Source organism: Tachyglossus aculeatus (assembly GCF_015852505.1).
Source record: "Tachyglossus aculeatus isolate mTacAcu1 chromosome 12 unlocalized genomic scaffold, mTacAcu1.pri SUPER_6_unloc_3, whole genome shotgun sequence".
Lineage (NCBI taxonomy): Eukaryota > Metazoa > Chordata > Mammalia > Monotremata > Tachyglossidae > Tachyglossus > Tachyglossus aculeatus.
This window is the reverse complement of record NW_024044830.1, coordinates 3,583,770-3,598,370: the sequence shown is the minus strand read 5'-3', so window position 1 is coordinate 3,598,370 and position 14,601 is coordinate 3,583,770. Positions and strand designations below refer to the sequence as shown.

Here is a 14,601-nt window from a genome sequence, read left to right as displayed (position 1 = left end):
CAAATCTGCCAGATAATTAGTCTCCACCCACCTCCTCAAAATATTTCTAAAGGTACATCTCCTCCAAGAGGACTTCCCAGACAAAGTCCCACTTTTCCTCATCATCCATTTCCTTCTAGGTCTCCATGACTTGTTCTCTTGCTCTTCCCTCCTCTTCCAGCTCCACAGCACTTGTGTATGTATCTTTAATTTTTTTTGTATTCATATCTCCCTCCCCCCACTTCAGACTGCGAGCTCATTGTGGGCAAAGATTGTCACTCTTTATTGTTGTACTGTACTTTCCCAAGCGCTTAGTACAGTGTTCTGTGCACAGTAAGCGCTCAATAAATACGATTGAACGAACGAATGAATGAATGAATAAATAAATGAAAAAATAAATAGTAGTAGTAGTAGTAGTAATGATGATTCTCTGTCTCTCCTATCTTCACTGCGTATTTCACTCTGCCGCCCTGATCATTTTTCTTAAAAAAGGCTCAGTCCGTATCTCCCCTCTCCTCAAAAACCTGCAATTGTTGGCCATCTATCTGTGAATCAAATACAAAAACCTAACTTTAGGCTTTAAGATACTTAATCAGCTCTCCCCCTTCTACCTTACCTCCCTCATCTGGTACTGCAACCCAACCCACACCCTTAGCTTCTTTAATACCAGCCTACTCATTGTACCTCAAGCCCTTCTTTCTAACCACAGACCCCTTGCCCACATTCTCCCTCTGGCCTGGAATTCCCTCCCCCTTCATATCTGACAGGACACCACTACCTCCACTTCATTCATTCAAGTGTTCATTCATTCATTCAATCATATTTAATGAGAGCTTACCTTGTGCAGAGCCCTGTGTTAAGCTCTTGGGAGAGTACATTGTAAAAATAAACACACACATTCCCTGCCCACGAAGAGTTTACAGTCCAGAGGGGGAGGCAGACTTCAATACAAATAAATAAATTACTGATCTGTACATGAATGCTGTTGTTCTGGGATGAGGATGAATAAAGGGAGCAGGTCAGGGCGAAGCAGAAACGACTGGAAGAGGGGAAAGGAGGGTTAACCAGGGAAGGCCTCTAGGAGGAGTTGTGCCTTCAAAGCACTACTAAATCATATCTCCTCCAAAAACCCTTTCCTGATTAAGCTCTCCCTTCTGTGTCACCTACAGACTTGGATCTGTATACCATAAGCACTTTGATACTAATCACTCTTTCAGTGTCACAACACTCATGTACATAACCATCTGAAAATTAACTTAGCGTCTGTCTCCCTCTTTAGACTATAAGCTTCTTGTAGGCAAAGATAATGACTACCTACTCTACTGTATTGTACTCTCCCAAGTGCATTGTACACTGCTTTGCACACAGTGCTTTGCACACAGAAAGTGTTCAATAAATACCATTGACTGAGTGATTGACTGATAGTTGTAGCAGCAATAAAGGTAATAATAGAAAATCAGCAGTAGTAGTAGCCGAAGTAGTAATACTAATAGAAGTAGTCATAGTAGATATAGTGGTAATAGTAGCAGCAGATGTAATAGCAGAAGTAGTAGAATGAATGAATGATTATTAATGAATTATTATTATGGTATTTGTTAAGCGCTTATTATGTGCCAGGCATAGTCCTAAGCGCTGGGGTAAATACAAGATGGTCGGATTGGACACAGTCCTACGTAAGGCTCACAGTCTTAATCCCCATTTTACAGATAAGGAAACCAAGACACAGAAAAGTGAAGTGACTTGCCCAAGGTCACACAGCAGGCAGGCGGTGGAACTGGGAATCTCACTGAACACTCAGTAACCTGTTCTGATCACTCCTTTTATGAATATATATTATTTCTATCTCACCCTTTAGAGTGAAAGTTCCTTGTGGGCTGAGAATGTGTCACATGTTTCTCACCCACCCATTGCTACTCACATCAAATGAGAACTCGTCTCTGTTGGCTTTAGGGCTGTCATCCTGCTAACTCCCCGATACGAATCCAATCTCTTCTCCCAAGCCTCCTACCCAGACTGTGACCTTTCTTCCTCCCAAGCAAAGCTTCCAAATGTATCTCGCTGGCGATCCTGCAATATTCCATAACCTACTCCTTCCCGCTCCAGGAAACACCGTGCCCTCTTCCCTCAGCCAGAACATATCGGAACCTTCCTTCAAAGCCAAATGCTACTTCCTCCAAGAAGCCTTCCTTGATTTATAGCGCCCTTTCTTGGTTGAGATGCGCCATTAGCCACTTTCACTACCCTATGCATTTCTTTTTTAGTCGTGTACTTGTACGTTTTGTGAGTGTGACTGTGTATTCATATTTGAATGACTTGCCAGCGGTGATCAAAAGACGACTGACAGAGCTGTGACAAAAACCTAGATAATCGACTGTCTTCTCCACTTATGGCAGCCAATATAACTCCTTCTCTTCCAAACCATTTTTCAATCCCCACCTCCACCATGATGGATCCCATATAAAGGTAAAATGGGGTTAAGTAACCTCTAAGGCCCTCGGAATGTAATCTATCTTTTTTCTTATGGCATTTGATAAGCACTTCCTATGTGTGAATTAGTCAGTCAGTCAGTCAGTTAATCATATTTATTGAGCACGTACTGTGTGCAGAGCACTGTACTAAACGCTTGGAGGAGTACAATGCAACAATGAACAGACAGTGTCACTGCCCACTACGAGTTTACAGTCTGAGGGGGAGAGAGTAATTAATAAATTTAAAAACCATTGTTTTAAACAATGGGGCAGATACAAGTTTTTCAGGTCCCTGTTCCACATGGGGCTCACAGTCTATATTGAAGGGAAAAGGTTAATTCTGATCAGTGCCAAGTGATGATCGCAGATGATGTTACCAGAATTCTGCCTTGGTGGAACAGTGCTGCCGTCTTCGTTTCTGTAACAGGAAAGAGTAACTGCTCTGCGAAGAGAATCATGATATCACTGCTCTTCACAGGAAAAGCGCTCTGCACGCAGTAAGCGCTCAATAAATACGACTGATTGATTGAAAAGTGAACTCAACTTTGAAAAAAACAAATGTAATTACCATATCTGTTTTTATTATCTGTTTCCTGTCTTCAAACTTGAGGGCTGCTGGGAGTTGTCAGAGCTGATGCTGTGTAATGAATGATCCTGGGCAGTGATGAATCTCTCTTTCTCCAGTCACTCAGAGGCCATGGGAAAAGCAACATGGAGAAAGGAAGGAAAAGAAAAGAATTATGTCTGTGTATGTATGTATAAATGGATGTCTTACCTCATTACTCTCTTACTACAACCCAGCCTGCACACTTTGCTCCTCTATTTCCAATGTACTCACTATACTTCGATCTTGCCTATCCCGCCGTTGACCACTCGTCCACGTCCTTCTTCTAGCCTGGAACACCCTCTCTTTTCATAATCGACAGAAAATTACTCTTACCATCTTCAAAGCCTTATTGAAGGCATATCTCCTCAAAGGGACCTTCCCTGACTAAACCCTCATTTCCTCTTTTCCCCCTCCCTTCTACATTATCCTGACCTGCTCTTTTTATTGACCACACCCCTCCAAGCACCATAGGACAGCACTATGTCTATACCTGGAATTTATTCATATTAATGTCCATCCCCCCCTCTAGACTGTAACCTGCTTGTGGACAAGGAATGTGTCTATTATACTATATACCCAAGCCCTTAGTACAGCGTTCTGCTCACAGTGAGTGCTCAATAAAAACGATTGTTCGATAGAGGTGGATCTGTGTCTTCTGACTCTCAAGCCATACATATCTCAGCACCTTGGACCATTCCCATGCCCCCTGCTTCTAGATCCAGCACCTGATAATGTGGAATCGGAGGGACAGAAATACTACAGTGATACTCTAGATAGCGACATGAAGATGTTTTCGTGATTCTCTAGGTAGTATCACAGAAAAGAAGTGCTAGGTGTAACCCACAATTCTGATTGAAATCAGACCGTCACTTTGGAGATTCCTACTTGCTTAACAGTGGAGAAAATGGAAGGAAATGGAAAGGACGGAAAACATGCCCATTTCCTGGAAATTTTTCTGGGGCTAATTTGGGCCCTCGGAAGTGCCCCCCTCCCCACTATCTACCAAAGATAAACCCAGTGTCTCTGCCCGTCCGAGGGGAAGAACCTAGCCAGGGCTCTCCAGGCTGAGTCCCAATAGCCCACCCCTTGCCTCTATGCTCTGAACATCTGTTTCTGCTCTCCGTTCTGCTTCTCGAGATCCCCAGTCTCTGTCGTCTGCCATAGTGGTTAGAGGCATAGATTCATTAATGCTCCTGAGCACGGCTTCCAGCAGCTCAGCTGTGGCTCCTCGCCGCCGTTGGAGGTAGAGGGGAAGTAACCATTGGAGAGTAAGCGGTTGAAGATGGATGTTAATCAGGGGAGGAGGGAAGGGGTAAGGGCTTTGTAAGATGAGAGAGAATGGGGTCCGAAGCGCAGGTGGATGGGGTGACACTTGAGAGTTAGGAGGAGATCTCATCTGAAGATACTGCTGGGAAGGATGGGAAAATAGAGGAGAGATTTGTGGGGGGAATGGAGAAGGGGAAGGGATGACCTTGGGAAACACAGACGTGATGGTGCTAATTTTTCTAATGAAGTAGGTGTCCAGATCTTTTTGGGCGAGGGATGGAGGAGGCGGAGGAACAGGGGGCCTGAGAAGCGAGTTCAGTGTTCGGAATAACTTCCAGGGTTGATGGGCATGGGTGTCAATAAGGGAAGAAAAATAGTTTTACCTGGCAGAGGAGAGGGCAGAGTTAAGGCAGGAAAGGATAAATTTGAAGTGAACAAGGTTGGCATGGTATTCAGACTTTCTACAGCAGCGATCAGCAGCTCGAGCATAAGAGCTAAGGTGGGGGAGAATGGCAGTGAACCAAGGCTGTGGGTTAGGGGTGCGAGAGTGGCGAAGGGAAAGGGGAGCGAGCGAGTTGAGTAGAGTAGAGAGGGTGGAGTTGACAGCAGCAATATGGTCATCAATGATAATAATAATTATAACAATAATTATTGCATTTATTAAGCGCTTACTGTAATAATAATAATACTGATGGTATTTGTTAAGCGCTTACTATGTGCAAAGCATTGTTCTAAGCGGTGGGGAATAGAAGGTGATCAGGTTGTCCCACGTGGGGCTCACGATCTTAATCCCCATTTTACAGATGAGGTAACTGAGGCACAGAGAAGTTAAGTTACTTGCCCAAAGTCACACAGCTGACACTTGGCAGAGCCAGGATTTGAACCCATGACCTCTGACTACTAAGCTCATGCTCTTTCCGCTCAGCCACGGTGCCCTCCCAAGAGTGCCCATCAGGAGTGGGCAGAGAGGATAAGGAAGCGAAGTTGGGGGCGATGCGCTGAGAGAGCTGGATAGGGTCGAGAGAGAGGAGGTCTCTGTGAGGGATTAATATAGAGTTCTCCCCTGGAAGAACCTGGAGGAGATTCTCCCCGCCCCTCCATTACCACCACCATGCTGTGACTTTAGTTTAGTGAGGTAGAGGCTGCTTCCGTGTGCCCAAGAGGTGGAACTAGACTGAAACACAAAATTCTCTCCTGCCTCTCCATGTCAAGTCAAAGTCCTGAGAAAGCCATCAGAGACAGTGGGAAAATTGTGTGGTCTTTGTTTGACACAAGAAAGAGTTTCCCTTTCCTACGTTCTGCCGGTAATAGATCTGAGTGTTCTGTCGGTGCACTCATCAGCCAAACAGCAAATTCATTAATCAATAACACTAATTTAGAACCTACTCTTAAATAATCAATCAAGCCATAGAATTGACTAAGCACCTATTTGATTGGTGTAGAGCACGATTCCGAGCTCTTGGGAGAGTAAAGCAGAGTTAGTAGAATCCGGACCTGGGAGTCAGAAGGACCTGGGTCCAATCCCGGCTCGGCCACTTTGTTGTATGACCTTGGACAAGTCATTTAACTTCTCTGTGCCTCGGGTACCTCATCTGTAAAATCGGAATTAAGACTATGGGCTCCACTCGGACATGGACTATGTCCAAACTGATTAGCTTGTATCTACCCAGAGCTTATCACAGTGCCTGATTCATGGTTAGTGTTTTGGAAGTACCATAAAAAATCCGTGCCATTAAGGATTAACAGTCTAGCGGGGGAGATTGTAGGGAAAGGTATTAATTCAGAGAAAAATGTCGGTAAAGCAGATATTGAAACTAAGGACACTAAGATCAGAAAAGAGGCTGATGAGGTCGATATTTCAAAGACACTGTCGCCTCTTCTTTGGAAATTTCACTCCTTCAATTGTATTTATTGAGCGCTTCCTGTGTGCAGAGCACTGTACTGAACGCTTGGAAAGTACAATTTGGCAACAAATAGAGACAATCCCTACCCAACAACAAGCTCACAGTCTAGAACGCGGGTGACACAGCACTTGTACTTTGCAGCTCGTGTTGACAAATGACAGTAACCACAATAAGGGCAGAGAATGTGTTTGTTATTGTTATATTGTATTCCTCCAAGCGCTTCCTACAATGCTTTGCACACAATAAGCCATCAAAAAATACGATTGAATGAATGAACCGCTGAATGAAGGAAGGGAGAGAACAGGGATTCACTGCTTCTGGCCTCTCCACCTGGGTCAAAGGCTGCTTCTGTGCCAGCCCTCATTTTTCTCTCCCTTCTGCTGCATCAACAGGTCCAATCAATGAGAAAAAGCAACCATGGGAAATAGCACGGGGGTGACAGAGTTCATCCAATTGGGGCTCCCCGATGACCCCCATCTTCAGACCCTGCTCTTCTTCAGCCTTTTTCTCACCTGTGCATTAAGAGTCACCGGGAATCTGACCATCGTCACTCTCATCTTGCTGGACCCCGGCTTTTGCACCCCCACGTACTTCTTCCTGGGCAGTTTCTCCTTACTGGAGATCGCCTTCACGTCCGCCTGCCTTCCCAGATTCCTGGTCACTATCGTCACCGGACACGGAACTATTTCTTTTTCCAACTGCTTCACTCAGCTGTTCATCATCTTCCTGGAGTGCTTCCTCCTGGCCTCCATGTCCTACGACTGTTACGTCACCATCTGCCGGCCCCTGCACTACACGGCCATCATGGGCAGGGACTTCTGCGCCCTGCTGGTCCTCTGCTCCTGTCTGCCTGGGTTTCTGGCAGTCATTCTTCTCCTCCATCATGATTTCTGCACCTCCAATAACAACCACTTCATCTGTGATTCTTCTCCCATGCTACAGTTCTCCTGCTCGGACACCCGGTTCTTGGAGCTGATGGCTTTCCTGTTGGCCTTGGGGAGGCTCCCGATAACCCTGGCTGTGGTTACTGCATCTTTTACAGCCATCGCCCGTGCTATCCTGAGACAGCCTTCCACTTAGCAGAGGAGAAAGGACTTTTTCACCTGCTCCTCCTACATGGTCGTGGTCTCCATCACATACGGCAGCTGCATCTTGATGTACATCAAACCGTCCTCCAAGTACAGGGTGGAACTGACCAAGGGGGTGGCGGTGCTCAAAACTTCAGCTCCTCCCATGCTGAACCCCTTCATCTACACGCTGCCGAACGAGCAGGTCAAGCGAGCCTTCACGGCCCTGGTGCATCGTATTGGGTTTTCCTCCAGGAAGTGAGGGGTCATCTATGATAAAATAACAGGAAAATCTGCAGGAGTCACAAATGGTCGACCACAGAGACTCGGTGCCTGTACATTAGCCTAATGCTTCATCTGCTGCCCGACAAACACGACCCGGCTGTTTTCCAGCCCTCTGTGCACCCCCGCACCCGTCCTCCTGTAAATTCCTCCCCTGCCCAGTGTCCTCCTGCAACCCATGTCCTCGTCCACTCAGAAGGGAATCTTGCCATTTCCCTCAATATGATAGAGATGTTCCGAGGTTTGCTCTGCAAGTCGGGGCCGAAACTGATGGAGTACCGCGGGTGCAATGTATGTGTGTCTTTCTTTTTTTTCAAATCTCCTTCCTTGTGCTACCAAAGTGAGTTCTTGCACCTAGATATTTGATGTCACTGGTTGCCAGCGGAGGGGTACCCAATGGCTCACCACCTCTCGCTACTATGCTATTGCTCCTATTGCTTCTCCCTTTCACTCCCACTTTCCACTTCCCCCCTCACTTCTACCCTCATGCTCTCCCCATATCACTCCCACTTCCTCTCATCTCAGAACGTATGCATGTGTAAACATGAGATTGGAATTGTAGTGATATATTCTTATTTGGACAGGCATTTGAGCAGTCATTAGAGAACCAGTATAGCCTAGTGGAAATGGCAGGGGCTTGAGAGTCAGAAGGACCTGGTTTCTAATCCTGGCTCTGCCACTTGTATGCTGTGTGACCTTAGGCACGTCGCTTCACATCTCCATGTCTCAGTTACCTCATCTATGAAATGGAGATTAAGACTGTGAGCCCCATGTGGGACAGGGACTGTGTCCAACTTAATTAATTTGTATGTACCCCAGCACTTACTACAGTGTCTGGCACAATATAACCACTTACCAAAAACCATAACAAACAGCATTCCAGTCTGTCCTATTTGTTCTGCTTCCTTGCTGATCCTTATTGTAACTCTGGCTCCCACTTATTGGAAATCATCACTCTGTGATGATTCTAGTTTTTCTAGACAGTGTTTGATCAAAATATTGGAAATGTCTGGACAGCAGGAACTCTGTGTCTGTCTTTAGTTGTTCTATCCCAAGCACTTAGTACAGTGCCTAGAACCCAGTCAGTAGGCAGTCAATAGATTCCATTTGATTGATTGATGGATTTCTTAGCACTCTATATGCCCTCAATAAATGCCATCTGATTGACTGATGGATTGTTTTGCACTCTCTTGGCTCTCAACAAATACCATGAGATCTTTGAGCAGTCAGTGCTCAATAAATAACATTGAATGACTGATTGGCAAGTTGATTAAATAATTGCTAGACCTGACACACTATTTGGTCTGGGTGGGAGCATCTCGATGCAAGAGTGGAGGTTCTACAAGGGAGCTGAGATTCGTGGAGGGATGCAAGGAGCACTGAGCCCACAGAAACTCAATCCAATACCTTACCACCTCAGGACATAACAGAAGGGATAAAGGAGACCCCCAATGCCCCACGTTGCGTATTCTCATCTTGGTTACCTAGACTAGGGATTAATGGTTTGGAATGTCTGACTGTGCCCCATCCCTCTGTACATGTCTCCAATCTGGGTATTAAAGGTTCACAGCCAGAGCCACCAAAGCATCTACCATTCAGTAGTGTCGCCCGACTCACCCCTGGGGATACTTTCATTAGTCTCACAATTGTTCCCCTTGTGCCCACTGGGAACCAAAGAGAATAAAACCCTCAGTCTTGCTCCTGCAGTATACATAGAAGTCCATCTCCTGTTGGAGGTGTCTAAACGGTCTCCCCTACTGTTAGCCTGCTCCATCCTGAGACTGCCCTAGGTTCAGAAGAGGATAAAGACGATTTCCATCTTCTCCTCCCATAATGGCCATGGTCTCCATCATTTACATCTTTATGTACATCAAACTTTCCACCCAGGACAGGGTGGACCTGACCAAGGAAGTAGGGGTGTTTAACATCTCCGTGGCTCCTATGCTCTACCCCTTCATCTACATCCTGCAGAACAGTAGGCTTTCAGTGACTTGGCGCACCTAGTGGGTTTTCCTCTGGAAAGTGAGATGAGGTGCGGTGAGATGGAGAATTCAAGCCACACAAGGAACCACAGTATTCCAGTCAATCAACCGATTGTATTTATTGAGCACTTATTGTGTGCTTATGGAACTAATCTCTTGGGAGTTGGTAGTCACGTTCCCAGCTTAAAATGATCTTACAGTCTAGAGGGGGGAACAGACAGTAATAGTAATGATGGTATTTGTTAAGTACTTACTATGTGCCAATCGCTGTGCTAAGCGCTGTGTTCTAAGTGCTGGGGTAGATACAAGGTAATCAGATTGTTCCACATGGGGCTTACAGTCTTAATTCCCATTTTACAGATGAGGTAACTGAAGCACAGTGAAGTTCAACGGCTTTCCAAAGGTCGCACAGCAACAAGTGGCAAAGTCTGAATTAGAATGCAAGTCCTCTGACTCCCAAGCCCATGCTCTTTCTACTAAGCCACGCTGCTTCTCTAGTGTAACAACATTAATATAAAGAAATTACTGATATGTACATTAGTGCTGTGATGCTGAAGGTGTTTGATTATTACATGCTTAAAGGGTGCAAATCCAAGAGGATAGGTGACGCCGAAAGTTCTGTAATAAAACATCAAGCATTGTAAGCTTTTATTTGAATCACCTCAATCCTGATCTATCTTAATATCAGATATTAATATCTTAATATCGTGATCAAACACTTTCTAGAGAAACTAGAATAGCAAGGCACCAAACTCCAACCTCATTTCTAAACCGTAAAATGGGGACAAAATACCCATTTCCTAGAGTTCTACCTGAGCAAAATTATCCGGCTTGTCTCTACAGCTCCCTTCATTCCAACCATCCCATCAGGCTGACCTGCCTACAGCTACTCCATTAGTTTTCCATTCCTTCTTCCTTTGTTGGCAAGGAACATGTCTCGACTAGTCAATTAATCAGTAGTTTGATTGAGTACCACCTGGATGCAGAAAACTCTGCTGGGCTCTTGGGAGAGGACAGCAGAATTGGTAGACAAAGTCCCTGCCCTCAAGAAATTTGTAACCTAGCAGGAAAGAGAGACACTACAATTGATTACAGGTAGGAAGAGGTAACAGAGAATAAAGATTTGCGTATATTTAAACAGATGCTTAGGTGACTTGGGAATAATAAAGTTGCAGTTGGTGGAATGAAAGATTGGGAAGAAATTAATCGGATCTAGCATGTCCACTGAAATTTCCAAGTGGTTAGTACAGTATATTGCACCGTGAGCTGAATGAAGGAGACGTGTCGAGGATAACACCGAAGTTATGGGCTTGTGAGACAGGGAGGATGTTTATCGAATTTATATATATGTAATCCAACATATATACATGAGTACTAAGGAAGGAATAAATAAGTCCATATGTGCTTGAATTGGCTGAAGGAATGATATGGCTCTGGTGAGAAATTAATTGGATAAAGCTTGTTGGAGATAAGAGTTTAGGAGGATGTTCACCGTGGGGAGAACTGTGGTTTGTTTGACATGGGAAAGGAGGGAATTCCAGGTCTCCCCACTACTCAAATCCTTCCGACAGTTGTCCATTCCTGTCCACATCAAGCAAAACCTCCTGACCATGAGTTTCAAGGCTATCTTTCAGCATTCTCGCTCTTCTGCATATACATTCTTCTCCCAGTACACTCTAGCTTTCACTCTTCGCGCCTTCCAAACTAACCTAATAGCTGTGCCTCATTTTCAACTCACCCATCTCCAAAGCCGGCTTCCTGCCCTTCCTTCTGCTGACTGCCCTACCATTTCATACCTGCCAGACCGCTGTTCACTTTTAAACCCTTCTGAAATCCCTCTTCCTCCAAGAGTTCTTCCTCAATCATTTTTCTTTTACCTAGACCTCACCGTCCTAACTACCACCTCAATCACTTATTCAATCCCTACTATCCATAACAGTTCTGATCATTTCAATTAGTCTCTGTCAGTTACTCTCCCAACATTTTAAGATGAGCCTGTTCTAGCACATATGACTTTATTCAAACCTACCTTCAGCACTTGTGCATTCATCTTTCTTCAAATGTACTTTCAATTATTTAAACTGACCACTCTATTATTGCATTCGTTTTTATCATTATTGCTGTTGCATTTGCTAATCGCTTACTGGGTGCCAGACACTCAGTTAGATACTGAAATAGGTACAAGACCATCAGGTCAAACACAGTCCCTGTTCCACACTTATATCACAATCTAAATTGGAGGTAGAGCAGGTATCAAATCCTCATTGAATAGCTAAGGAAAACAGTAATAATAATGGTGGCACTTATTAAGCGCTTACTATGTACAAAGCACTGTTCAAAGCCCTGGGGAATTACAAAGTGATCGGGTTGTCCCACGCGGGGCTCGCAGCCGTAATCCCCATTTTACAGATGAGGTAAATAAGGCACAGAGAAGTTAAGTGACTTGCTGACAGTTGGCGGAGCCGGGATTTGAGCCCATGACTTGTGACTCCAAAGCCCATGCTCTTTCTACTGAGCCACTCTGCTTGCAGAGAAAAGTTAAATGACTTGCCCAAGGTTATAGAGCAGATAGGTAGAAGAGCAGGACTTAAAACCTGGTTTCTGTAACTTCCAGGCCCGTACTCTTTCCACTAAGTGACACTCCTGTGGTATACATGCACAGCCCGCACCCTCCGCCGCTCACCACCTCACTGTGCCTCGTTCTCGCCTGTCCCGCCGTGGCCCCCCGGCCCATGGAATGCCCTCCCTTCGCACATCCGCCAAGCTAGCTCTCTTCCTCCCTTCAAAGCCCTACTGAGAGCTCACCTCCTCCAGGAGGCCTTCCCAGACTGAGCCCCCTCCTTCCTCTCCCTCAACATCCCCCCCGCCTTCCCTCCTTCCCCTCCCCACAGCACCTGTATATATGTTTGTACATATTTATTACTCTATTTTACTTGTACATATTCATCCTATTTATTTTATTTTGTTGTCTGTCTCCCCCTTCTAGACTCTGAGCCCGCTGTTGGGTAGGGACCGTCTCTATATGTTGACAACTTGTACTTCCCAAGTGCTTAGTACAGTGCTCTGCACAAGGTAAGCGCTCAATAAATACGATTGAATGAATGAATGAATTGCTTCTTCTTCTCAGACCTTCCTTCCTAGTTAGATGGAAATGTACTTGAGGAAAGAGGACATGTTTATTTATTGTATTTTCTCAAGAATTTAGCACTTCACAATAACCACTAGATAAATACCACTGACCGGTTGATTGTGTAAGGAATAGTTCAGCACACAGCCCCCAGGAGGCCCTCATGACTAATACTAATACAGTATGTGATTGTCTATTTAAGCCCTTACTTTCCCATAAATATATCTTCCTATTTTATCCGTAATTCATTTTGTGCCTCTCTCCCTGTTAGATTGTAAACTCCTTGAGGAAAGAGACCATGTCTTCTACCTATATTTTTATTTTTATTTTCTCAGCTTTTAGCACAGAGGGCTGGACCCCGTATATGCTACTGATGTATTGGGATTGTGCGGTTTTCTTCTGGAAGGGCATGGGAAAGAATTGGTGGTGGCTGTGAATACCCGAGGGCAATCCCTGGGGAGAACCAGTGTTAATGGAGTCAGAAAGCAGGGCCCAGCCATAAGGTCCTGATCTAGGGTCTCCATAGCTAAAAATGGAGTGGCTGCCCCTTCCTGGAGAAGACCTCAGCCAAGGTCTCCAGGCTGGGTTCCTGCAGTCCCTTCTTCATTTCTGAGTGCCGAGCCCCCGACCCATCCCTCCTAGGTCCTCCCGACGCCATTCTCCATAGGCTCCAGTCTCCACTGGACATCACCATAACGGTGTAGACTCAAGAGTTCTCCTAAGTGCTGCTCCCCGCGGTCCGGCTGTGACTCCTGGCCCTGGTCCAGGGAGATGATCACAGAGTGGATAAAAACCTGGCTGGCTCCTGCCACTCCAACCTTCCGAGTCACACGCCTCCCCGCACAGAGAACCGGGCCTGTGGCTGCGGCTATGGGAATCCCGGGTACAAGGAGCCTGAAACATCTCCTCTGGCCACGGTACCCTGTTGCTCTTGTCTTATTTGTCATTAACTTTTTTTAATGGCATTTATTAAGCGCTTACTATGTACAAAGCACTGTTCTAAGCGCTGGGGAGGTTACAAGGTGATCAGTGTGTCCCACGGGGGGCTCACTGTCTTCATCCCCATTTTACAGATGAGAGAACCGAGGCCCAGAGAAGTTAGGTGATTTACCCAAAGTCACACCGCTGACAATTGGCGGATCCGGGATTCGAACCCATGGCCTCTGACTCCAAAGCCCGTGCTCTTTCCACTGAGCCACGCTGCTTCTCCCCACTGAGCCACGCTGCTTCTCCACGCTGCCTTCATGTTTCCATTGTCAGCCCTATGCTCAATTATGCTTAGATAGGGAGGCTTCCAGGGACCGTGTTTAATTCTCCCTTGGGTAATTGTTCCAGTGTTCAGAGCAGTGCTAGGCGCTATTGTCGCTCATTGCTCCGGTGCTGGAGGAGGGAAGGGACCTCCTATATATGATCTCTAAGAGACCTTCTCAATCCCCGAGGGTCCAGAGCGTAGGAAGGTCATCTGGGGTGGGCCCTGTCACTCTGGGTTCTGGATGGGATCTGGTCTCGGAAGTGCCATGGGTGACAAAGGGCAGGGAGCTGACCTTCAGCTGGCCTGGGTCAGACCCCTCAAGAGAGGGTCTACTTAACGACGAGGCACAGGGACGGACCGAGGGTTCAGATGGAGAAGGCCTGGATGTGGCGAGGTTGGAAAGTTCTCCCTTGTACCTCCCCTCCCCTCCTTTGTGGCAGCACAAGCACACCTGCTTCGATGGGGACAGAGCACGGCCTTCACCCTCTGAGGGTCACCATCAGGGACCTGATCGCTGCTCCTATCTCTGCTCGTCCTGCTTTCATCCTCTTCATCTGCAAAGCGTATGTGGAGCTCATGTGAGCAGACCCGTGTGCCTTTGTCTGCTCTGAAACCCTCACAGGTATTTTTCTTATTATTAGGGGCGACACTGGACATGAACTGTCAA

The 14,601-nt window shown here is 46.0% G+C and overlaps 1 protein-coding gene across 1 annotated transcript; it reads left to right on the top strand.

The window, feature by feature from the left end:
- The first annotated feature begins 6,641 nt into the window (after positions 1-6,641).
- LOC119921573 (olfactory receptor 6C75-like) lies at positions 6,642-7,304 on the top strand. Its single transcript, XM_038741701.1, has one exon. It carries the CDS (start codon positions 6,642-6,644, stop codon positions 7,302-7,304), a length of 663 nt encoding a protein of 220 aa, XP_038597629.1.
- Positions 7,305-14,601: the final 7,297 nt, after the last annotated feature.

Coding starts and splice junctions, on each gene's coding strand:
- LOC119921573 (XM_038741701.1), top strand. CDS start 6,642: ATGGGAAATAGCACGGGGGTGACAGAGTTCATCCAATTGGGGCTCCCC.